At 42.2% G+C, this 26,426-nt stretch overlaps 1 protein-coding gene across 1 annotated transcript; it reads right to left on the bottom strand.

Moving 5' to 3' along the window:
- Positions 1-23,069: 23,069 nt before the first annotated feature.
- On the bottom strand, positions 23,070-24,860 carry LOC136142167 (igE-binding protein-like). The gene is made up of 2 exons (XM_065900204.1): positions 24,498-24,860; positions 23,070-24,353 (listed from the first exon to the last, which is right to left on the bottom strand). The coding sequence occupies exons 1-2, from the start codon at positions 24,858-24,860 to the stop codon at positions 23,070-23,072; spliced, it is 1,647 nt and encodes a 548-aa protein (XP_065756276.1).
- Between the last annotated feature and the right edge of the window lie 1,566 nt (positions 24,861-26,426).

Below are 26,426 nucleotides of genomic sequence, written 5' to 3'. Positions count from 1 at the left end.
CTGCCTCCTTTATCAAAGATAAGGTGTCCATATGAACGTGGGTTTATCTCTGGGCTTTCTATCCTGTTCCACTGATCTATCTTTCTGTTTTTGTGCCAGTACCATACTGTCTTGATTACTGTGGCTTTGTAATATAGTCTGAAGTCAGGGAGCCTGATTCCTCCAGCTCCTTTTTTCTTTCTCAAGATTGCTTTGGCTATTCGGGGTGTTTTGTGTTTCCATACAAATTGCGAAATTTTTTGTTCTAGTTCTGTGAAAAATGCCAGTGGTAGTTTGATAGGGATTGCATTGAATCTGTAGATTGCTTTGAGTAGTAGAGTCATTTTCACAATGTTGATTCTTCCCATCCAAGAACATGGTATATCTCTCCATCTATTTGTATCATCTTTAATTTCTTTCATCAGTGTCTTATAATTTTCTGCATACAGGTCTTTCGTCTCCTTAGGTAGCTTTATTCCTAGATATTTTATTCTTTTTGTTGCAATGGTAGATGGGAGTGTTTTCTTGATTTCACTTTCAGATTTTTCATCATTAGTATATAGGAATGCCAGAGATTTCTGTGCATTAATTTTGTATCCTGCTACTTTACCAAATTCATTGATTAGCTCTAGTAGTTTTCTGGTAGCATCTTTAGGATTCTTGAAGTATAGTATCATGTCATCTGCAAACAGTGACAGCTTTACTTCTTCTTTTCCGATTTGGATTCCTTTTATTTCCTTTTCTTCTCTGATTGCTGTGGCTAAAACGTCCAAAACTATGTTGAATAAGAGTGGTGAGAGTGGGCAACCTTGCCTTGTTCCTGATCTTAGTGGAAATGCTTTCAGTTTTTCACCATTGAGGATGATGTTTGCTGTGGGCTTGTCATATATGGCCTTTATTATGTTGAGGAAAGTTCCCTCTATGCCTACTTTCTGGAGGGTTTTTATTATAAATGGGTGTTGAATTTTGTCGAAAGCTTTCTCTGCAACTATTGAGATGATCATATGGTTTTTCTCCTTCAATTTGTTAATATGGTTTATCACATTGATAGATTTGCGTATATTGAAGAATGCTTGCATTCCTGGAATAAACCCCACTTGATCATGGTGTATGATCCTTTTAATGCGCTGTTGGATTCTGTTTGCTAGTATTTTGTTGAGGATTTTTGCATCTATGTTCATCAGTGATATTGGCCTGTAGTTTTCTTTCTTTGTGACATACTTGTCTGGTTTTGGTATCAAGATGATGGTGGCCTCGTAGAAGGAATTTGGGAGTGTTCCTCCCTCTGCTATATTTTGGAAGAGTTCGAGAAGGATAGGTGTTAGCTCTTCTCTAAACGTTTGATAGAATTCAGCTGTGAAGCCATCTGGTCCCAGGCTTTTGTTTGCTGGAAGGTTTTTAATCACAGTTTCAATTTCAGTGCTTGTGATTGGTCTGTTCATATTTTCTATTTCTTCATGATTCAGTCTTGGCAGGTTGTGCATTTCTAAGAATTTGACCATTTCTTCCAGATTGTCCATTTTATTGGCATAGAGTTGCTTGTAGTAATCGCTCATGATTTTTTTTATTTCTGCAGTGTCAGTTGTTACTTCTCCTTTCTCATTTCTAATTCTATTGATTTGAGTCTTCTCCCTTTTTTTCTGGATGAGTCTGGCTAGTGGTTTATTTCTTTTGTTTATCTTCTCAAAGAACCAGCTTTTAGTTTTATTGATCTTTGCTATTGTTTCCTTCATTTCATTTTCATTTATTTCTGATCTGATTTTTATGAGTTCTTTCCTTCTGCTAGCTTTGGGGTTTTTTTGTTCTTCTTTCTCTAATTGCTTGAGGTGCAAGGTTAGGTTGTTTCTTCGAGATGTTTCCTGCTTCTTAAGGTGGGCTTGTATTGCTATAAACTTCCCCCTTAGAACTGCTTTTGCTGCATCCCATAGGCTTTGGGTCGTTTTGTCTCCATTGTCATTTGTTTCTAGGTATTTTTTTATTTCCTCTTTGATTTCTTCAGTGATCACTTCATTATTAATTAGTGTATTGTTTAGCCTCCATGTGTTTGTATTTTTTACAGATCTTTTCCTGTAATTGATATCTAGTCTCATGGCATAGTGGTCAGAAAAGATACTTGATACAATTTCAGTTTTCTTAAATTTACCAAGGCTTGATTTGTTACGCAAGATATGATCTATCCTGGAGAATGTTCCATGAGCACGTGAGAAAAATGTGTATTCTGTTGTTTTCGGATGGAGTGTCCTATAAATATCAATTAAGTCTATCTTGTTTAATGTATCATTTAAAGCTTGTGTTTCCTTATTTATTTTCATTTTGGATGATCTGTCCATGGGTGAAAGTGGGGTGTTAAAGTCCCCTACTATGAATGTGTTACTGTTGATCTCCCCTTTTATGGTTGATAGTATTTGCCTTATGTATTGAGGTACTCCTATGTTGGGTGCATAAATATTTACAATTGTTATATCTTCTTCTTGGATGGATCCCTTGATCATTATGTAGTGTCCTTCTTTGTTCCTTTTAATAGTCCTTATTTTAAAGTCTATTTTGTCTGATATGAGAATTGCTACTCCAGCTTTCTTTTGGTTTCCATTTGCATGGAATATCTTTTTCCATCCCCTTACTTTCAGTCTGTAAGTGTCTCTAGGTCTGAAGTGGGTCTCTTGTAGACAGCATATATAAGGGTCTTATTTTTGTATACATTCAGCCAATCTGTGTCTTTTGGTGGGAGCATTTAGTCCATTTACATTTAAGGTAATTATCGATATGTATGTTCCTATTCCCATTTTCTATATTGTTTTGGGTTCGCTACTATAGGTCGTTTCCTCCTCTTGTGTTCCTTGTCTAGAGAAGTTCCTTTAGCATTTGTTGTAAAGCTGGTTTGGTGGTGCTGAACTCTCTCAGCTTTTGCTTGTCTGTAAAGGTTTTAACTTCTCCATCAAATGTGAATGAGGTCCTTGCTGGGTAGAGTAGTCTTGTTTGCAGGCTTTTCTCCTTCATCACTTTCAGTATGTCCTGCCACTCCCTTCTGGCTTGTAGGGTTTCTGCTGAGAGATCAGCTGTTATCCTTATGGGGATTCCCTTTTGTGTTATTTGTTGTTTTTCCCTTGCTGCTTTTAATATGCTTTCTTTGTATTTAATTTTTGACAGTTTGATTAATATGTGTCTTGGCATATTTCTCCTTGGATTTATCCTGTATGGGACTCTCTGTGCTTCCTGGACTTGATTAACTATTTCCTTTCCCATATTAGGGAAGTTTTCAACTATAATCTCTTCAAATATTTTCTCAGTCCCTTTCTTTTTCTCTTCTTCTTCTGGAACCCCTATAATTCGAATGTTGGTGCGTTTAATGTTGTCCCAGAGGTCTCTGAGACTGTCCTCAGTTCTTTTCATTCTTTTTTCTTTATTCTGCTCTGCAGTAGTTATTTCCACTACTTTATCTTCCAGGTCACTTATCCGTTCTTCTGCCTCAGTTATTCTGCTATTGATCCTATCTAGAGTGGTTTTAATTTCATTCATTGCTTTGTTCATCGTTGCTTCTTTCATCTTTAGTTCTTGTAGGTCCTTGTTAACTGTTTCTTGCATTTTGTCCATTCTACTTCCAAGATTTCGGATCATCCTTACTATCATTATTCTGACTTCTTTTTCAGGTAGATTGCCTATTTCCTCTTCATTTGTTAAGTCTGGTGGGTTTTTATCTTGCTCCTTCATCTGCTGTGTGTTTTTCTGTCTTCTCATTTTGCTTATCTTACTGTGTTTGGGGTCTCCTTTTTGCAGGCTGCACTTTCGTAGTTCCCATTGTTTTTGATGTCTGTCTCCAGTGGCTAATGTTGTTTCAGTGGGCTGTGTAGGCTTCCTGGTGGAGGGGACTAGTGCCTGTGTTGTGCTGGATGAGGCTGGATCTTGTCTCTCTAGTGGGCAGGTTCACGTCTGGTGGTGTGTTTTGGGGTGTCTGTGGCCTTGTTATGATTTTAGGCAGCCTCTCTGCTAATGGGTGGGGTTGTGTTCCTGTTTTGCTAGTTGTTTGGCATAGGTTGTCCAGCACTGTGGCTTGCTGGTCGTTGAGTGAAGCTGGGTGCTGGTGTTAAGATGGAGGTCTCTGGGAGATTTCCACCGTTTAATATTATGTGGAGCTGGGAGGTCTCTTGTTGACCAGTGTCCTGAAGTTGGCTCTCCTACCTCAGAGGCAGAGCCGTGACTCATGGCTGGAGCACCAAGAGCCTTTCATCCACACAGCTCAGAATAAAAGGGAGAAAAAGTAGAGAGAATTAGTAGAAGTATGAGTAAAGAAAGAAGGAAAGGAGGAAAGGAAGGAAGGAAGAAAGAAGCAAAGAAGGAAAGAAAGGAGGGAGGGAGGGAGGGAGGGAGGAAGGAAGGAAGGAGGGAAAGAAGGAAAAAATACAGAAAGAAAGAACATACAGTAAAAATAAAATAAAGTATAACATAGTTATTGAATTAAAAAATATTTTGAAAAAAAAAAAATGGACGGATAGAACCTTAGGACAAATGTTGGAAGCAAAGCTATACAGAGAAAATCTTACACAGAAGCATACACATACACCTTCACAAAAAGAGGTAAAGGGGGAAAAATCATAAATCTTGCTCTCAGAGACCACCTCCTCAATTTGGGGTGATTCGTTGTCTAAAGGAGGGAAGGAAGGAAGGAAAGAAAGAAAGAACGAAGGTAAAGTATAATAAAGTTATTACAATTAAACTTAATTATTAAGAAAAAGAATTAAAAAAAAAATCATGGACGGATAGAGCCCTAGGACAAACGGTGGAAGCAAGAGTATACAGACATAATCTCACACAGAGGCATACACGTACTCCTTCACAAAAAGAGCAAAAGGGAAAAAAATTCATAGATCTCGCTCCTAAATTCCACCTCTTCAATTTGGGATCATTCCTTCTCTATTCAGGTATTCCACAGATGCAGGGTATATCAAGTTGATTGTGGAGCTTTATTCCGCCGCTTCTGTGGCTGCTGGGAGAGATTTCCCTTTCTCTTCTTTGTTCTCACAGCTCACAGGAGCTCAGCTTTGGATTTGGCCCTGCCTCTGCGTGTAGGTCGCTGGAGGGCGTCTGTTTTTTCGCTCAGACAGGACGGGGTTAAAGGAGCCGCTGATTCGGGGGCTCCGGCTCACTCAGGCCGGGGGTTGGGGGATGGGGGAAGGAGGGGCACTGCGTGCGGGGCGGGCCTGCGGCAGCAGAGGCGGCGTGACGTTGCGGCAGAGGCCGGCGTGACGTTGCACCAGCCTGAGGCCCGCCGTGCGTTGTCCCGGGGAAGTTGTCCCTGGATCCCGGGAACCTGGCAGTGGCGGGCTGCACAGGCTCCGCGGAAGAGGGGTGTGGAGAGTGACCTGTGCTCGCACACAGGCCCCTTTGTGGCGGCAGCAGCAGCCTTAGCGTCTCCCGCCCATCTCTGGGGTCCGCGGTTTTAGCCGTGGCTCGCGCCCGTCTCTGGGGTTTGCGCTTTCAGCCACGGCTCACGCCCGTCTCTGGGGTTCGGGCTTTTAGCCGCTGCTCGCGCCCGTCTCTGGGGTTCGCGCTTTTAGCCGCGGCTCGCGCCCGTCTCTGGAGATCCTTTAAGCAGCGCTCTTAAACCCCTCTCCTCGCGCACCAGGAAACAAAGAGGGAAGAAAAAGTCTCTTGCCTCTTCGGCAGGTGCAGGCTTTTCCCCGAACTCCCTCCCGGCTAGTCATGGTGCCCTAACCCCTTCAGGCTTTGTTCAAGCCGCCAACCCCAGTCCTCTCCCTGCGCTCCGTCCAAAACCAAAACCCGAGCCTCAGCTCGCAGCCCCGCCTGCCCCGGCGGGTGAGCAGACAAGCCTCTTGGGTTGGTGAGTGCTGGTTGGCACCGATCATCTGTGCAGGAATCTCCCCGCTTTGCCCTCTGCACCCATCGCTGTGCACTACTCCGCGGTCCCGAAACTCCCCCCTCCGCCTCCCACAGTCTCCGCCCGCGGAGGGGCTTCCTAGTGTGTGGAAACTTTTCCTCCTTCACAGCTCCCTCCCACTGGTGCAGGTGCCGTCCTTATTCTTTTGTCTCTGTTTTTTCTTTTTTTCTTTTGCCCTACCCAGGTACGTGGGGAGTTTCTTGCCTTTTGGGAGGTCTGAGGTCTTCTGCCAGCCTTCAGTAGGAGTTCTGTAGGAGTTGTTCCACGTGTGGATGTATTTCTGGTGTATCCGTGGGGAGGAAGGCGATCTCCGCGTCTTACTCTTCTGCCATCTTCCTCCTCTCCCTGTGTGTATATTTTTTGATGATGGCCATTCTGATGGTCTTGTGATATCTAATTGTAGGTTTGACTTACATTTCTCTAATTATTTGTGATGTGCATCTTTTCACATGCTTTAACCATTTGTATGTGTTCTTTGGAGAAATGTCTATTTAGATCTTCTGCCCACTTTTTATTGGGCTGTTTGCTTTTTTTTTTTATATTGACCTGCATGAGCTGTTTGTATATTTTGCAGACTAATCCGTTGTCAGTGGCTTCATTTGCAAATATTTTCTCCCATTTTGAGGGTTGTCTTTTCATCTGGTTTATGGTTTCCTTTGTTGTGCAAATCTTTTAAGTTTAATTAAGTCCCATTTGTTTATTTTTGTTTTAATTTTCATTACTCTAAGAGGTGGATCAATAAAGATCTTCCTGTGATTTATGTCAGAGAGTGTCCTCCATATGATTTCCTCTAAAAGTTTTATAGTATCCAGCCTTATATTTAGGTCTCTAATTCATTTTCAGTTTATTTTGTGTATGGTGCTTTGGTGTGTTCTGTTTTCATTCTTTTACATGTACCTGTCCAGTTTTCCCAGCACCACTTATTGAAGGGACTGTCTTTTCTCCATTGTATATCTTGCCTCCTTTGTCATATATTAGGTGACTGTACTTACGTGGGTTTATCTATGGACTTTCTATTCCATTCCATCGATCTATATTTCTGCTTTTGTGCCAGTGCCATACTATTTTGATGTCAGTAGCTTTTTAGTATTGTCCAAAGTCACAGAACCTGATTCCTGCAGGTCCGTTTTCCTTTCTCAAGATTGCTTTGGCTATTCAATGTCTTTCATGTTTCCATAAAAGTTATAAAAAACTTTTGTTCTATTTCTGTGAAAAATACCATTGGTAACCTAATAGGGATTGCATTGAATCTGTAGATTGCTTTGAGTAGTATAGTCATTTTCAAAATATTTATTCTTCCAATCCAAGAACATTGTATATCTCTCCATCTATTTGTGTCACCTTTTATTTCTTTCATCAGTATCTTATAGTTTTCTGTGTACTGCTTTTTGCCTCCTTAGGTAGGTGTATTCCTAGGTATTTATTATTTTTGATGCAATAGTAAATGGTATAATTTCCTTAATCTTCCTTTCTGATCTTTTGTTGCTAGTATGTAGGAATGCAAGGGATTTCTGTATGTTAATTTTGTATCCTGTAATTTTACCATATTCATTGATGAGCTCTAGTAATTTTCTGGTAGCATCTTTAGGATTTTCTACACATTGTATCATGTCATCTGCAAACACAAACATTTTACAACTTCTTTTCCAATTTGGATACCTCTTTTTTTTTTTTCTTCTCCAATAGTTGTGGCTATGACTTCCAAAACTATGCTGAATAAAAGTGGCAATAGTGGACACCCTTGTCTTCTCCTGATCTTAGAGGAAATACTTTCAGCTTTTCACCATTGAGTATGTTAGCTATAGGTTTCTCATACATGGCCTTCATTATTTTGAGGAAGGATTTCTCTAAACTCACTTTCTGGAGTTATTTTTCATAAATCAGTTTTGAAATTTGTTGAAAGTTTTTCTGCATCTATTGAGATAATCATTCTTTTATATTTTTCAGTTTGTTAATGTGGTGTATAACATTTATTGATTTCTGTATATTGAAGATTCCTTGCATCACTGGGATAAATCTCACTTGATCAAGCTGTATGATGTTTCTAATATGTTGCTAATTTCGGTTTGTTAGTATTTTGTTGCAAACTTTTGCGTCTATGTTCATCAGTGACATTGGCCTGTAATATTCTTTTTGTGTGTGATATCTTTGTCTTTTTTTTGGTATCAGGGTGATGGTGCTCTCAGAGAATGAGCTTGGGAATATCCCTTCTTCTGCAATTTTTGGGAATATTTTCCAAAGAATATGTGTTATATTTTCTCTAAATGTTTGATAGAATTCGCCTGTGAAGCCATCTAGTCCTGGACTTTTGCATGTTGCAAGTTTTTTTTTTTTTTTTTTTTTTTAATTTTAAACCTTACTTTTTTTTTTTTTTTTAACATCTTTATTGGGGTATAATTGCTTTACAAGAGTGTGTTAGTTTCTGCTTTATAACAAAGTGAATCAGCTATACATATACATATGCTCCCATGTGTCTTCCCTCTTGCGTCTCCCTCCCTCCCACTCTCCCCATCCCACCCATCGAGGCTGTCCCAAAGCCCCGAGCTAATATCCCTGTGCCTTGCGGCTGCTTCCCCCTAGCTATCTACCTTACTACGTTTGTTAGTGTGTATATGTCCATGACTCTCTCTCGCCCCGTCAAAACTCACCCTTCCCCCTCCCCATATCCTCAAGTCCGTTCTCCAGTAGGTCTGCGCCTCTATTCCTGTCTTATCCCTAGGTTCTTCATGACATTTTTTTCCTTAAATTCCATATATATGTGTTAGCATACGGTATTTGTCTTTTTCTTTCTGACTTACTTCACTCTGTATGACAGATTCTAGGTCTATCCATCTCATTACAAATAACTCAATTTCATTTCTTTGTAAGGCTGAGTAATATTCCATTGTGTATATGTGCCACATCTTCTTTATCCATTCGTCCGATGATGGGCGCTTAGGTTCTTTCCATCTCCGGGCTATTGTAAATAGAGCTGCAATGAACATTTTGGTACATGACTCTTTTTGAATTTTGGTTTTCTCAGGGTATATGCCCAGTAGTGGGATTGCTGGGTCATATGGTAATTCTATTTGTAGTTTTTTAAGGAACCTCCATACTGTTATCCAGAGTGGCTGAACCAATTCACATTCCCACCAGCAGTGCAAGAGTGTCCCCTTTTCTCCACACCCTCTCCAGCATTTATTGTTTCTAGATTTTTTGATGATGGCCATTCTGACTGGTGTGAGATGATATCTCATTGTAGTTTTGATTTGCATTTCTCTAATGATTAATGATGTTGAGCATTCTTTCATGTGTTTGATGGGATTCTGTATATCTTCTTTGGAGAAATGTCTATTTAGGTCTTCTGCCCATTTTTGGATGGGGTTGTTTGTTTTTTGTTATTGAGCTGCATGAGCTGCTTGTAAATTTTGGAGATTAATCCTTTGTCAGTTGCTTCATTTGCAAATGTTTTCTCCCATTCTGAGGGTTGTCTTTTGGTCTTGATTATGATTTCCTTTGCTGTGCAAAAGCTTTGAAGTTTCATTAGGTCCCATTTGTTTATTTTTGTTTTTATTTCCATTACTCTAGGAGGTGGGTCAGAAAGGATCTTGCTGTGATTTATGTCATAGAGTGTTCTTCCTATGTTTTCCTCTAAGAGTTTGATAGTTTCTGGCCTTACATTTAGGTCTTTAATCCATTTTGAACTTATTTTTGTGTATGGTGTTAGGGAGTGATCTAATCTCATACTTTTACATGTACCTGTCCAGTTTTCCCAGCACCATTTATTGAAGAGGTTGTCCTTTCTCCACTGTACATTCCTGCCTCCTTTATCAAAGATAAGGTGTCCATATGTGCGTGGGTTTATCTCTGGGCTTTCTATCCTGTTTCACTGATCTATCTTTCTGTGTTTGTGCCAGTACCATACTGTCTTGATTACTGTTGCTTTGTAGTATAGTCTGAAGTCAGGGAGCCTGATTCCTCCAGCTCCTTTTTTCGTTCTCAAGATTGCTTTGGCTATTCGGGGTCTTTTGTGTTTCCATACAAATTGCGAAATTTTTTGTTCTAGTTCTGTGAAAAATGCCAGTAGTAGTTTGATAGGGATTGCATTGAATCTGTAGATTGCTTTGGGTAGTAGAGTCATTTTCACAATGTTGATTCTTCCCATCCAAGAACATGGTATATCTCTCCATCTATTTGTATAATCTTTAATTGCTTTCATCAGTGTCTGATAATTTTCTGCATACAGGTCTTTCGTCTCCTTAGGTAGCTTTATTCCTAGATATTTTATTCTTTTTGTTGCAATGGTAAATGGGAGTGTTTTCTTGATTTCACTTTCAGATTTTTCATCATTAGTATATAGGAATGCCAGAGATTTCTGTGCATTAATTTTGTATCCTGCTACTTTACCAAATGCATTGATTAGCTCTAGTAGTTTTCTGGTAGCATCTTTAGGATTCTTGATGTATAGTATCATGTCATCTGCAAACAGTGACAGCTTTACTTCTTCTTGTCCGATTTGGATTCCTTTTATTTCCTTTTCTTCTCTGATTGCTGTGGCTAAAACGTCCAAAACTATGTTGAATAAGAGTGGTGAGAGTGGGCAACCTTGTCTTGTTCCTGACCTTAGTGGAAATGCTTTCAGTTTTTCACCATTGAGGATGATGTTTGCTGTGGGCTTGTCATATATGGCCTTTATTATGTAGAGGAAAGTTCCCTCTATGCCTACTTTCTGGAGGGTTTTTATCATAAATGGGTGTTGAATTTTGTCGAAAGCTTTATCTGCATCTATTGAAATGATCATATGGTTTTTCTCCTTCAATTTGTTAATATGGTTTATCACATTGATAGATTTGCGTATATTGAAGAATGCTTGCATTCCTGGAATAAACCCCACTTGATCATGGTGTATGATCCTTTTAATGTGCTGTTGGATTCTGTTTGCTAGTATTTTGTTGAGGATTTTTGCATCTATGTTCATCAGTGATATTGGCCTGTAGTTTTCTTTCTTTGTGACATCCTTGTCTGGTTTTGGTATCAAGGTGATGGTGGCCTCGTAGAAGGAATTTGGGAGTGTTCCTCCCTCTGCTATATTTTGGAAGAGTTCGAAAAGGATAGGTGTTAGCTCTTCTCTAAACGTTTGATAGAATTCAGCTGTGAAGCCATCTGGTCCTGGGCTTTTGTTTGTTGGAAGATTTTTAATCACAGTTTCAATTTCAGTGCTTGTGATTGGTCTGTTCATATTTTCTATTTCTTCCTGATTAAGTCTTGGCAGGTTGTGCATTTCTAAGAATTTGTCCATTTTATTCCAGATTGTCCATTTTATTGGCATAGAGTTGCTTGTAGTAATCGCTCATGATTTTTTTTATTTCTGCAGTGTCAGTTGTTACTTCTCCTTTCTCATTTCTAATTCTACTGATTTGAGTCTTCCTTTTTTTCTTGATGAGTCTGGCTAGTGGTTTATCTATTTTGTTTATCTTCTCAAAGAACCAGTTTTTAGTTTTATTGATCTTTGCTATCGTTTCCTTCATTTCATTTTCATTTATTTCTGATCTGATTTTTATGAGTTCTTTCCTTCTGCTAGCTTTGGGGCATTTTTGTTCTTTCTCTAATTGCTTGAGGTGCAAGGTTAGGTTGTTTCTTCGAGATGTTTCCTGCTTCTTAAGGTGGGCTTGTATTGCTATAAACTTCCCCCTTAGAACTACTTTTGCTGCATCCCATAGGTTTTGGGTGGTTGTGTCTCCATTGTCATTTGTTTCTAGGTATTTTTTTATTTCCTCTTTGATTTCTTCAGTGATCACTTCATTATTAAGTAGTGTATTGTTTAGCCTCCATGTGTTTGTATTTTTTACAGATCTTTTCCTGTAATTGATATCTAGTCTCATGGCGTTGTGGTCAGAAAAGATACTTGATACAATTTCAATTTTCTTAAATTTACCAAGGCTTGATTTGTGACCCAAGATATGATCTATCCTGGAGAATGTTCCATGAGCACTTGAGAAAAATGTGTATTCTGTTGTTTTTGGATGGAGTGTCCTATAAATATCAATTAAGTCCATCTTGTTTAATGTATCATTTAAAGCTTGTGTTTCCTTATTTATTTTCATTTTGGATGATCTGTCCATGGGTGAAAGTGGGGTGTTAAAGTCCCCTACTATGAATGTGTTTCTGTCGATCTCCCCTTTTATGGTTGTTAGTATTTGCCTTATGTATTGAGGTGCTCCTATGTTGGGTGCATAAATATTTACAATTGTTATATCTTCTTCTTGGATCGATCCCTTGATCATTATGTAGTGTCCTTCTTTATCCCTTTTAATAGTCCTTATTTTAAAGTCTATTGTGTCTGAGATGAGAATTACTACTCCAGCTTTCTTTTGGTTTCCATTTGCATGGAATATCTTTTTCCATCCCCTTACTTTCAGTCTGTATGTGTCTCTAGGTCTGAGGTGGGTCTCTTGTAGACTGCATATACAAGGGTCTTGTTTTTGTATCCATTCAGCCAATCTGTGTCTTTTGGTGGGAGCATTTAGTCCATTTACATTTAAGGTAATTATCGATATGTATGTTCCGATTCCCATTTTCTATATTGTTTTGGGTTCGTTATTATAGGTCATTTCCTTCTTTTGCATTTCTTATCTAGAGAAGTTCCTTTAGCATTTGTTGTAAAGCTGGTTTGGTGGTGCTGAATTCTCTCAGCTTTTGCTTGTCTGTAAAGGTTTTAATTTCTCCATCAAATCTGAATGAGATCCTTGCTGGGTAGAGTAGTCTTGGTTGCAGGTTTTTCTCCTTCATCACTTTCAGTATGTCCTGCCACTCCCTTCTGGCTTGTAGGGTTTCTGCTGAGAGATCAGCTGTTAACCTTATGGGGATTCCCTTGTGTGTTATTTGTTGTTTTTCCCTTGCTGCTTTTAATATGCTTTCTTTGTATTTAATTTTTGATAGTTTGATTAATATGTGTCTTGGCGTATTTCTCCTTGGATTTATCCTTTATGGGACTCTCTGTGCTTCCTGGACTTGATTAACTATTTCCTTTCCCATATTAGGGAAGTTTTCAACTATAATCTCTTCAAATATTTTCTCAGTCCCTTTCTTTTTTTCTTCTTCTTCTGGAACCCCTATAATTCGAATGTTGGTGCATTTCATGTTGTCCCAGAGGTCTCTGAGACTGTCCTCAGTTCTTTTCATTCTTTTTTCTTTATTCTGCTCTGCAGTAGTTATTTCCACTACTTTATCTTCCAGGTCACTTATCCGTTCTTCTGCCTCAGTTGTTCTGCTATTGATCCTATCTAGAGTACTTTTAATTTCATTTATTGCATTGTTCATCGTTGCTTGTTTCATCTTTAGTTCTTGTAGGTCCTTGTTAACTGTTTCTTGCATTTTGTCCATTCTACTTCCAAGATTTCAGATCATCCTTACTATCATTATTCTGAATTCTTCTTCAGGTAGATTGCCTATTTCCTCTTCATTTGTTAGGTCTGGTGGGTTTTTATCTTGCTCCTTCATCTGCTATGTGTTTTTCTGTCTTCTCATTTTGCTTATCTTACTGTGTTTGAGGTCTCCTTTTAGCAGGCTGCACGTTCGTAGTTCCCGTTGTTTTTGATGTCTGTCTCCAGTGGCTAAGGTTGTTTCAGCGGGTTTTGTAGGCTTCCTGGTGGAGGGGACTAGTGCCTGTGTTGTGCTGGATGAGGCTGGATCTTGTCTCTCTAGTGGGCAGGTTCACGTCTGGTGGTGTGTTTTGGGGTGTCTGTGGCCTTGTTATGATTTTAGGCAGCCTCTCTGCTAATGGGTGGGGTTGTGTTCCTGTTTTGCTAGTTGTTTGGCATAGGTTGTCCAGCACTGTGGCTTGCTGGTCGTTGAGTGAAGCTGGGTGCTGGTGTTAAGATGGAGGTCTCTGGGAGATTTCCACCGTTTAATATTATGTGGAGCTGGGAGGTCTCTTGTTGACCAGTGTCCTGAAGTTGGCTCTCCTACCTCAGAGGCAGAGCCCTGCCTCCTGGGCTGGAGCACCAAGAGCCTTTCATCCACACGGCTCAGAATAAAAGGTAGGAAAAGTAGAGAGAATTATTAGAAGTATGAGCAAAGAAAGAGGGAAAGGAGGAAAGGAAGGAAGGAAGAAAGAAGCAAAGAAGGAAAGAAAGGAGGGAGAGATGGAGGGAGGAAGGAAGGAAAGAAGGAGGGAAAGAAGGAGAAAATGTAGAGAGAATTAGTAGAAGTATGAGGAAAGAAAGAAGGAAAGGATGAAAGGAAGGAAGGAAGAAAGAAGCAAAGAAGGAAAGACAGGGAGGGAGGGAGCGGGGAAGGAAGGAAGGAAGGAGGGAAAGAAGGAGAAAATGTAGAGAGAATTAGTAGAAGTATGAGGAAAGAAAGAAGAAAAGGAGGAAAGGAAGGAAGGAAGAAAGAAGCAAAGAAGGAAAGACAGGGAGGGAGGGAGCGGGGAAGGAAGGAAGGAAGGAGGGAAAGAAGGAGAAAATGTAGAGAGAATTAGTAGAAGTATGAGGAAAGAAAGAAGGAAAGGAGGAAAGGAAGGAAGGAAGAAAGAAGCAAATAAGGAAAGAAAGGAGGGAGGGAGGGAGGGAGGAAGGGAGGAAGGAACGAGGGAAAGAAGGAAAAAAGACAGAAAGAAAGAAGATACAGTAAAAATAAAATAAAGTATAATATAGTTATTGTACTAAAAAATATTTAGAAAGAAAAAAAAAAAAAGAACGGATAGAACCCTAGGACAAATGTTGGAAGCAAAGCTATACAGAGAAAATCTTACACAGAAGCATACACATACGCGTTTACAAAGAGAGGCAAAGGGGGAAAAATCATAAATCCTGCTCCCAGAGACCACCTCCTCAACCTGGGGTGATTCGCTGTCTAAATGAGGGAAGGAAGGAAGGAAAGAAAGAAAGAATGAAGGTAAAGTACAATAAAGTTATTACAATTAAAATTAATTATTAAGAGAAAACAAAAATGTTTAAAAAAAACCATGGACGGATAGAGCCCTAGGACAAATGTTGGAAGCTAAGCTATACAGAGAAAATCTTACACAGAAGCATACACATACACGTTCACAAAGAGAGGCAAAGGGGGAAAAATCATAAATCCTGCTCCCAGAGACCACCCCCTCAACCTGGGGTGATTCGCTGTCTAAAGGAGGGAAGGAAGGAAGGAAAGAAAGAAAGAAAGAATGAAGGTAAAGTACAATAAAGTTATTACAATTAAAATTATTAAGAAAAAAAATTTTTTTTTTAGAAAAACCATGGACAAATAGAGCCCTAGGACAAATGGTGGAAGCAAGAGTATACAGACAAGATCTCACACAGAAGCATACACGCACACATTCACAAAAAGAGGAAAAGGGAAAAAAAACACAGGTCTCGCTCCTAAATTCCACCTCTTCAATGTGGGATCACTCCCTGTCTATTCAGGTATTCCACAATGCAGGGCACATCAAGTTGTTTGTGGAGCTTCAATCCGCTGCCTCCGCGGCTGCCAGGAGAGACCTCCCCCTCTCCTCCCTGCTCTCACAGCTCACAGGAGCTCAGCTTTGTACCCAGCCCTGCCCCTGCGCGCAGGTCGCTGGAGGGCGTCTGTTTTTTGCTCAGAGAGGACGGGGTTAAAGGAGCTGCTGATTCGGGAGCTCCGGCTCATCCAGGCCTGGGGTTGGGTGATGGGGGAAGGAGGGGCACTGCGTGCGGGGCGGGCCTGCGGCGCCAGAGGTGGCGTGACGCTGCACCAGCCTGAGACCCGCCGTGCGTACTCCCGGGGAAGTTGTCCCTGGATCCCGGGAACCTGGCAGTGGCGGCCTGCACAGGCTTCGCGGAAGAGGGGCGTGGAGAGTGACCTGTGCTTGCACACAGCCCCCCTGGTGGCGGCAGCAGCAGCCCCAGCGTCTCCCGCCAGTCTCTGGGGTCCGCGGTTTCAGCCGCGGCTCGCGCCCGTCTCTGGGGTTCGTGCTTCCTGCCGCGGCTCGCGCCCGTCTCAGGGGTTCGCGCTTTTAGCCGCGGCTCGCGCCCGTCTCTGGAGTTCCTTTAAGCAGCGCTCTTAAACCCCTCTCCTCGCGCACCAGGAAACAAAGAGGGAAGAAAAAGTCTCTTGCCTCTTCGGCCGGTGCAGGCTTTTCCCTGAACTCCCTCCCGGCTAGTCATGGCGCACCAACCCCTTCAGGCTATGCTCAAGCCGCCAACCCCAGTCCTCTCCCTGCGCTCCGTCCAAAACCAAAACCCGAGCCTCAGCTCGCAGCCCCGCCCGCCCCGGCGGGTGAGCAGACAAGCCTCTCGGGTTGGTGAGTGCAGGTCGGCACCGATCGTCTGTGCAGGAATTTCCCCGCTTTGCCCTCCACACCCGTCGCTGTGCACCACTCCGCGATCCCGAAGCTCCCCCCTCCGCCTCCCGCAGTCTCCGCCCGCGGAGGGGCTTCCTAATGTGTGGAAACTTTTCCTCCTTCACAGCTCCCTCCCACTGGTGCAGGTGCCGTCCTTATTCTTTTGTCTCTGTTTTTTCTTTTTTCTTTTGCCCTACCCAGGTACGTGGGGAGTTTCTTGCCTTTTGGGAGGTCTGAGGTCTTCTGCCAGCCTTCAGTAGGTGTTCTGTAGGAATTGTTCCATGTGTAGATGTATTTCTGGTGTATCCGTGAGGAGGAAGGCGATCTCCACGTCTTACTCTTCCGCCATCTTCCCCCGTCTCCTTGTTGCAAGTTTTTAAATCTCTGTTTCAATTTCAGTACTTGTGAATGATATGTTCATATTTTCTGTATTTTTTCTGGTATCATCTTGGAAAATTGTACCTTTCTACGAATTTGTCCATTTCTTCTATGTTCTCCATTTTTCAGCATATAGTTGTTTGTAGTAGTCTCTTATGATATTTTATATTTCTGTGTTTTCCATTGTAACTTGTTTCTAATTTCTATTTTTTTAATTTGAACCCTGTCCCTCTCTTTTTTTTTTTTTTTTTTTTTTTGATGAGTCTGGCTAAAGTTTTATCAGTTTTGTTTATCTTCTCTAAGAACCAGCTTTTAGTTTCATTGATTTTTGCTATTGCTTTCTTCATCTCTATTTCAGTTATTTCTGCTCTGATCTCTATGTTTTCCTTCCTTCTACTCTTTTTGGGCTTTGTTCATTCTTCTTTCTCTAGTTGCTTTAGGTGTGCGGTTATGTTGTTTGAGATATTTCTTGTTTCCTGAGGTAAGATTGTATTGCTAAAAACTTCCTTCTCAGAACTGATTTTGCTGTGTCCCAAAGGACTTGGACCATTATGTTTTCATTGTCATTTGTCTCTAGGTCTTTATTTATGTCCTCTTTTATTTCTTCAGTAATTCATTGGTGGTTTAGTAACATATTGTTTAGCCTTTATTTTATTTTATTTTATTTGTCTGCACCACGCAGCTTGTGGAATCCTAATTCCCCTATCAGGTATTGAATGCATGCCCGCATTATTGAAAGTGAGGAATCCTAACCACTGCACCTCCAAGGATTTCCCTTCTTTGTGTTTTTCTTTTTCTGTAGTTGATTTCTAATCCCATGCCGTTGTGGTTGGAAAAAATGCTTGATTGCGGCGAGCCGCTTCTGACCAGCAGAAAGACGAGTCACCACACGCTAGATTCTTCTCGTATCACACTTTATTGGAGTGCAGCTTGGTTATAGACAGATGGAAGGAAGACCCCGGGCTTTGTTCACACTGGCTTTTTATAATACACTAGGACCTGTGGCAACCTGTGGTTGGCTGGTTAACTCACTCTGTGGTTGGCTGGTTAACTCAACCTGTGGTTGGCTGGTTAACTCAACAAGATATGTGCTGTTCACAATTATTGGTTGCAATTCTGAGCCTTTTTTTAGCATATTGGCTCATCGTGGCGCATGTGTGGCACATAGCCTTGCACATAGCCTTGGGGCTACTCCCTGATAAGCATTATCTGCAACATGGCAGAACAACGGCTTCCACGTTATCTGCGGCATGGCAGAACAACGGCTTCCCACATCTCCCCCTTTTTGTTTTCTTAGACCCAGGAGCTGAACTCGAACAATGCCCGCACAAGCGCTCATCCCATGGGATGCTCGCTGAGCAAGAGTTAGTTCGAGAAGCTGGCTCATCACCCTCCCCGTCGTGCAATGTCCATACGGACCGCGGAGTGCAGGGGCTGATGTTGCCTCGTGATTCCCATCAAAAGTGCAATGGTCATAAACCTTTTTGTGCAAGGGCAATCACTAGGGGTCGTTCAAGATGGAGATCCAGGCGCCAGGGGAGTCGCCTTTACTAATGGCCACCAATGCCTGCGTGAACAACATCTTATCTCGCTTTGTCCGAGTTCGCAAACGACATATCAACCACAGGCACACCACAAGTCCCGCCATGCAACACACTGCAAACATCCCTACACCGACCCACTCCTTAAAGAAAGTAAAGGCAGAAGACAGCCAGGTAGTAAAGTCCCCAAGCGTAACGGGGTATAGCCTAGTAGCATTTAAAGTCTTAATCTGTATCTTCTGGTTTAACAGCATCAATTCAGCCTCTCGGGACCAATTTCCTCTCAGGAAATTGCCAATCTCCCTGCTCCGGTTCAGGGCATCTGAAACAGGAAGAGGCGTGATACAGAAATGGTCCAGCTTTTGTACACATCCTACTTGTAGGATGCTGTAAACATCCTCCACGGTTTCTTCCAGCAAGTCTACTCGCTGATTAAGTGATAAAATCCCATTCATCAGATGGTTATTAAATTTATTTTGATCCTCCAAGATCCGGGAGGTTTGGGAGACTATAGTATTTACCTCCTGTGCAGTTTGTACTTGATTAGCCATGGTCACTCCAGCGGTGACCGCTGCAGCAGCAGACATCGCGACCGCGGTGACTATGGCAGCTGTTACGCCAAAGTCTCGCTTTTCGCGCAGTAAATTCAAAAGAGGAAAATTATTGGGGTCTGCCTGGACTGGGATGGGCACAAAGGTAGGTACCCTGACCAATAAGGCAGTCTGCACCACAGAGCCATTCCAACATTGTGATAGCCAGCATACACTGTCGTTACCACATTTCTGACTATCATTAGTTAATAAAAACATAAATGGCGACTGTACACAAACCGAAGCTGCTGCTCTGGAATAATTATATAACTCAAATGCATAAGAGGTCACATTAAGCTTGTATCGTGTCCCATTGGACGTTTTTGCTACTCCACTAGCATTGAAAAGGGTGCCATTACTATCTTGTAACATAGCAAAAGGGGAAATGTCTGTACTTGCCCCTACTTGATTTCTCAATAGCCAGGAAAAGAAAGGCCACCCTTCATAGTACCATGTTCTCCTTACATAAGACTTTAAACCTGGGGAAAACTGAAATCCGGAGGCACGCTGACACAGAGCATAAGTTTGTTCCTGGCAAGGGGTAAAAATTGGAGGCGTATTGACAATGGCAGCGCAGTAAGGAGCGATCCTGGTCCGGTTAGACTCAGTGCAATTTTTTGTATTGTTCGGTAGGGGGACCACGCCCTCATGTTTCAAAAGTAAGGTGGTAACATTCACTGCATTCTGGCTAGAGTTCCCTGTACCAGAGCCAGAATGTTGACCCTGTGATATTTTGGTCAAGGCTTCATTTAGCATAGACAGAGGAACCTGATTTCCCGTAAGTGGGTTATTCCAGGCAGTCAAGGTTTTTCGAACTAAATGAATGCAGTCCACAGAGGCATTCCAGCTAAAACAAAGGGTATTATTTAAAACAAAATTTGTAGCATTATATGGCACCCATTTATCATCTAACGATACAGTGCAGGCTGTATTCATCTCACAACTGGTGGAATAAAATATTGGAAGCACTCTGCTATGGGAATGGACCGGTAGAGGAACTGGCCAGGACCGGCTAATTCCCCAAAACATCTTGTCCTCCGCCTTGAGTAGGGAAAGGCTCATCAACACCATCCAGCTCAGCATCATCCCTTGAGCGCCCTGCATCGCCCTTGGGATCCTCTTCCACGACTCTTGTTAATCTTGTTGGGACCCAAATTGGATCTTGATCCTGCGGAAAAACACAAAGAGATCCCCTGGATCGCGTGACAACGCGATCCGGGCCCTTCCATTGATTAGACAACACATCTTTCCACATCACTCTGCCGTAATCCTGTTGTTCACGTATCATATGGCGTTCAGCAGAAGTTTCTTTCTCATTATGTAAATTCAAAAAATTAATAGTAAATAAGGCAAGCGACAATTTCTGCTTCGGGGTGCAATTCTCCGCTATTCCCCCTTTTTGTTTTAAAAGCAATTCTTTAAGTGTGCGATGAGTTCGCTCTATTATACCTTGGCCTTGTGGATTGTAAGGCAGGCCCGTAACATGTTCTATTTGCATTTTGTGACAAAAGAGAGCAAAGCTCTTGGAACCATAAGCTGGGCCGTTATCCGTCTTTAGTGTAGCAGGCTTGCCCCAGGCTGCCCAGGCTTCAAGGCAATGAGTAATAACATGTTGAACCCGTTCTCCAGAGAGAGGGGTAGCATGTACCACCCCGGAATAGGTATCCACAGACACATGAACATACTGGAGCTTCCCAAAGGAGGGAACATGAGTGACATCCATCTGCCACAGCTCGTTTGGGGACAAACCTCTGGGATTCACACCAGTCTTTTGGGCCGGCAAAAATTGGGCACAAGTGGAACAAGACTTAACAATATGTCTGGCCTCGGCTCTAGTAATGAAGAACTTCTTTCTCAACACTGCAGATGATACATGATATAGCTCATGAAATTCTTGTGCTTGCTGCTTTTGATCCAAGGACAAGAAAACACGCGTTGCCATATCAACTTGTTCATTGGCTTTCGCCATTGGACCAGGCAACAGGGAATGAGCCCGTATATGGGTAACATAAAAGGGGTGTTGGCGGCGCAATATCTGAAACCTTATCCCGGCCAACAAGGATGCCACTGTGCTGGATGATCGAATATGGGGGGTCACTTCAAGATGTTTCACTGCATTAACCACATACAATGAATCAGAGATCAAATTAAAAGGTCCTTGAAATCGTTGAAAAACTTCCAAAACCACATGACATTCCACCACTTGAGGAGCATCAGGTCGATAGTCTATAACGACAGGATGCTGACCCTGAACCATATAAGCTCCTTTTCCGGATTTTGATCCGTCCGTATAAATGGTCAGGGCATCATTTAGTGGTCGCTCTACAGTGACCCTTGGAAAAATGACAGGTTGCTGGATAACGAATTTCAAAATTTCACTCTTGGGCAAATGGTTATCAATAATTCCAGAAAAGGTATACATAAGTATAGACCACTCAGAGGTAGTGGCAGTTAATATTGCTATTTGATCTTTAGTATAGGGAACTACAAGTTTTTCCGGCAACATTGCAAAGGCGGAAACACATTGTTTAATACCCAAAAAGGCAACCTCAGCAACCATAGATGGATAGTGAGACAGCGTCTTCATCCCCAGAGACTTGGTATGAATCCAAAGCAAAGGCCCATCTTGCCAAAGAACACCTGTTGGAAATCCTAAGGTTGGAAGAACACACATCCAAATAGGCAAGGCATTGTTATAACGCTGTAATTGTGCTTTCATAAGAGCCTGTTCCACCTTCTGAAGAGCTGTTTGGGCCTCGGGGGTCATCTGACGCGGGGAATTAAGATCAGGATTACCTTCCAATACAGCAAACAAAGGCTGTAGTTCAAAGCGAGTCAGACTCAAATACGGTCGAAGCCAATTAATATCCCCAAGCAATTTCTGAAAATCATTCAAAGTTGTTAAATGATTAGTTCTAATTTCAATTTTCTGAGGTATTATTGTAGTCTTATTTATAACGGCTCCCAAAAAACTAATAGAATCTCCCTTTTGAATTTTTTCAGGGGCCAAATATAAACCTCTAGTCTCCAAATTCATTGATAAATCTCCTAAAACCTGCTCAAGCAGTGTCATGCTAGGGGCTGACAGCAAAACATCATCCATGTAATGAATGATTTTAACACCCGGGAACTTCTCCCGTACTGGCTGTAAGGCAGTGTCAACATAAAGCTGGCACATGGTGGGGCTATTGGCCATACCCTGAGGAAGCACGACCCATTGATACCTTTTATCAGGTCTTTCATGATTAATTGAGGGTAATGTAAAAGCAAACCTCTCCTTGTCTTTCTTATTCAATGGGATAGAGAAAAAACAATCTTTTATATCAACAGCTATAACAGGCCACCCTTGCGGGATGGCTGTCAAGGCCGGTAGACCGCGCTGTATGGGTCCCATAACTTGCATTTGTTGATTTATTGCTCTTAAATCATGGAGCAAGCGCCACTTCCCCGACTTCTTTTTAATAACAAAAATAGGAGTATTCCAGGGTGATTGAGAGGGTTCCAAGTGTCCCAATTGTAATTGTTCTTCCACAAGTTGCGATGCTGCTTCCAATTTCTCCTTAGACAACGGCCACTGAGAAATCCACACGGGCATCGTGGTCTTCCATGTAATAGGAATCATTAACTCAGTGACCCCTGAGAAAAACCCAACCCCCTGCGATTGGGGTTTCCCTGAGCTTCTATAGGAGCAGCAGTACCTTGTAAATTTTTTCCTATCCCTCTGCCTGGTATAAAACCAGACCTAAGCAGCATTTGCTGTGCAGTCTCGGAATAATCATTAGTAAGTTTTAATTTCATCTGGCTTTGCACATCCCTTCCCCACAGATTAAGCGGCAATCCCTCAACCACAAAGGGTTGAAATTTCCCCCTCTGATTTTCAAAATGCCAAGTCAGTGTTTTTGAGCTAATTCGGGGTGCTTTGGCATATCCTAAACCCTGTAAGGTCTGAGAGGAGGTCTGTAAAGGCCAGGATTTTGGCCAGTAGGTGGCAGTAATAATACTGCGATCAGCTCCAGTATCAACCAGACCGGAAAATACCTTTCCTTCTATAATTAAATCCATCATAGGACGATCATCAAGAGACAATGATAAACAGGCCAGATCAACCCCAGTAGATCCAAATCCGCGATCTCCTCGGTCCTTGGAGCAAGCAGGGTATTTGTCATGAAGAGATGGCAACACCAACAATTGGGCAATTCGATCACCAGGATTTATAATAGCTACTCCTTTTGGGGATTGGCACATGACCTTAATTATTCCAGTATAATCAGAATCAATTACCCCGGGTAAGACTATGAGCCCTTTTAGAGCAGAGGAGGATCGGCCCAACACCAATCCGACCGTCCCTTTAGGTAATGGTCCTTTCATATCGGTCTCCACGGGCTGTACACCCATAGTCATTGTTAGTACCATTCTGGAGGCGGCACGGAGGTCCAACCCTGCGGATCCTGACGTGGCTCGCCTCGGGGTTTGGGTGGTTGGAAACTCACATTCTCGTGGGCCCCAAAAATTTTCGGGCCCTGAGACCGGGGGCCCTTCATCCCGTTTTTTGAACTGGAGGCATAAGCATTCCCTGAGTCTACAAATGCTGTAGCGGACGGGATGGGTTGTCCATTAATATCCTTAACGGATCTACATTCATTTGCCCAATGCTTCCCTCTTTTACATCTAGGACAGGTTCCTGGAGTCTTCTGAGGTGGCATATTTGGTTTTCTGCTCATTTCTCTACATTGTCTCTTCATGTGCCCAGGCCTCCCACACTGAAAACAAACCCCTGATTTTCCAGAGGGCTTCGCATTATTGGTGGCAGCCATTACTGCTGCCGCTAACCCAGCATTAGATAAAGGCCCTCCAATTTCTCTACACATCTTCATCCATGCTTCCAAAGGCTTTCCTTTAATAGGCGTTATTGCCCTGCGGCACTCCTTTGTGCTTTGTTCATAAAGTAACTGTTTTACTAGAGGCAAAGCATCCTCTACACTTCCAAAAATCCTGCCCGCAGCTTCCATCATCCTAGCTACAAAATCGGAAAATGGCTCGGTGCTTCCCTGTATAATCTTAGTCAAATTCCCTGTAACTTCTCCTTTATTTGGGAGGGCACGCCACGCTTGCATGCCAATCTGGTTTATTTGGCTATAAACCTCTACCGGAAACACCGTCTGATTATTTAACCACTGACCCTGTCCTAGCAGCATCTCGGCATTCCAGGCAGGTTGCCCATTGGCGGCATTCTCTCTCGCCTGGCTGTACGCCAGGTCAGTCACAATTGATTTCCAATCTAAATATTGCCCCATGGACAGGCAAGCACGAGCAATATCATGCCAATCTGTGGGCGTTAATGCATTTCGCGCAAGGCGCTGCAATAGCATCAAGGTATAATTAGCAGTAATCCCATATCCCCTGGCAGCCTCCGCAAGATCCTTAAGTATTCTATGATCCACCATCTCATAGCATCTTTGACGTGTGGCTGGGTCTTCAAACACTGGAAAAGCTGTGGGTACCTGAGACCAGGCTTCTCTGGGTATAAATGTGCACTTTGAAGTCTGAGGACATGTTAAAGCTTTTGATTTAGCAGAAGCACAAAATGGCGGACGAGCATCCGCAGAGGCACAAAATGGCGGACGAGCTCTTTCATATTCGGCAGCTGCTTCTTCCAGATCCGCCTCCTCCTTGGGATTCAACTCATCCTGAGACAAAGAAAGCGCTTTAAATTCATCTAAAAGTGGATACAATCCTGGCGTTGCATCCGATTTTTCTGTTTGTTTTTCTCTTGGATCCGATTTTTCTGTTTGTTTTTCTCTCCTTTTCCTAGGAGTCTTAGGCCTATCTACTGTAGTCCCTATATTGTCACTTTCTGACGCACTATCTTGATATATGCTAAGAGCTTTACGGCCCATCTGTACAATAGCCTCGCATTTCCCTTCTCTTAAGCACGAATGTATCATTCTCCATAACGGAAACGTGCCTCGCGAGAGCTCCCCCATTTCATGACGATCAGCTAAGTCCTTCCCCAATTTTTCCCAAGATGGAACAGTCAGGCTTCCGGATACCGCAAACCATGGAGCGGCACCATCAATATCCTGCAATAACTTACTAATCGTTTTGTGCGAAAGCTTAAGTCCTTGGCTGTTCAAAAGAGCTTGAATGGGTTCATGAAATCCAGCAGACGGTTCCGTAGATAAACTGTTCCCCATAGTTCACTCTCCGAAACAAACAACTTACCAGAGGAGACACACTCGGCCAGGCTGATGGACCCGCAGCTACACGCAGACAAAAATGCGAGAACCACAAAAGGACGAAAGCAACAATAGCATACCTGGACTACTCACCGACGGTCCACTCCGTGTGTCGAGTTCTGAATCAGTCCCCCACGCGAGGTGCGAAGTTCCCGGGTTTCGGCACCACTTGCGGCGAGCCGCTTCTGACCAGCAGAAAGACGAGTCACCACACGCTAGATTCTTCTCGTATCACACTTTATTGGAGTGCAGCTTGGTTATAGACAGATGGAAGGAAGACCCCGGGCTTTGTTCACACTGGCTTTTTATAATACACTAGGACCTGTGGCAACCTGTGGTTGGCTGGTTAACTCACTCTGTGGTTGGCTGGTTAACTCAACCTGTGGTTGGCTGGTTAACTCAACAAGATATGTGCTGTTCACAATTATTGGTTGCAATTCTGAGCCTTTTTTTAGCATATTGGCTCGTCGTGGCGCATGTGTGGCACATAGCCTTGCACATAGCCTTGGGGCTACTCCCTGATAAGCATTATCTGCAACATGGCAGAACAACGGCTTCCACGTTATCTGCGGCATGGCAGAACAACGGCTTCCCACACTTGATATGATTTCACTTTTCGTAAATTTACTGCAGCTTAATTTGTGGTCCAAATTAACAAAAATCAGTAGTCATGAGAGGAGGAGAGTACAAATGCAGAATACAGGAAATGAATTTGAAATTAAGAATTTAGCAACTTGAAACAATCTTGTATATATTGTGACTGCTATATCAAAACCTCATGGTTTCGCTATCAGGGTGATGCTAGCCTTGTAGAATGAGCTCAGGTGTGTTACTTCCTATGCAATTTTTAAAAAGAGTTTCAGAAGTGTAGGTGTTAACCCTTCTCTATATATGTGATAGAATTTGCCTATAAAGCCATCTTGTCCTGGACTTTAGTTTGTTGGAATACGTTTAATCAATGTTACAATTTCAGTACTTGTGATTGGTCTCTTCATAAATTCTATTTCTTCCTTGTTCATTCTTGGGAGGTTGTATCTTTCTAATAATTTGTCCATTCCTTCTAATTTGTCCATTTTATTCGTGTACAGTTGCTTGTAGTAATCTCTTATGGTCTTTTGCATTTCTGTGGTGTCCGTTTTAACTTCTCCATTTTCATTTCTAATTTTATTGATTTGAATCCTCTCCCCTTTTTTTCATGGTGAGTCTGGTTAAAGGTTTATCAATTTTGGTTATCTTCTCAAAGAACCAGCTTTAATTTAATTGATCGTTGCTAGTGTTTTCTTCATCTCTATTTCATTTATTTCTGCTCTGCTCATTACAATTGTTATATCTTCTTCTTGGATTGATCCTTTGATCATTATTTTTTGTCCTTTGTCTCTTGTAACATTCTTTATTTTGATGTCTATTTTGTGTGATATGAGTATTGCTACCCCAGCTTTCTTTTGATTTCCGTTTGCATGGAATACCTTTTTCCATCCCCTCACCCTCAGTCTGTATGTGCCCCTAGATCTGAATTGGGTCTCT

This window comes from Phocoena phocoena, chromosome X (genome assembly GCF_963924675.1).
Source record: "Phocoena phocoena chromosome X, mPhoPho1.1, whole genome shotgun sequence".
NCBI classification, from domain to species: domain Eukaryota; kingdom Metazoa; phylum Chordata; class Mammalia; order Artiodactyla; family Phocoenidae; genus Phocoena; species Phocoena phocoena.
Note: the sequence above shows the minus strand (reverse complement) of the source record. Positions and strands in the feature narration are given on the sequence as shown.

Coding starts and splice junctions, on each gene's coding strand:
- LOC136142167 (XM_065900204.1), bottom strand. CDS start 24,860: ATGGGGAACAGTTTATCTACGGAACCGTCTGCTGGATTTCATGAACCC. Junction 24,354..24,497: donor GTGACAATATAGGGACTACA/GTAGATAGGCCT, acceptor TCTTTGTCTCAG/GATGAGTTGAATCCCAAGGA.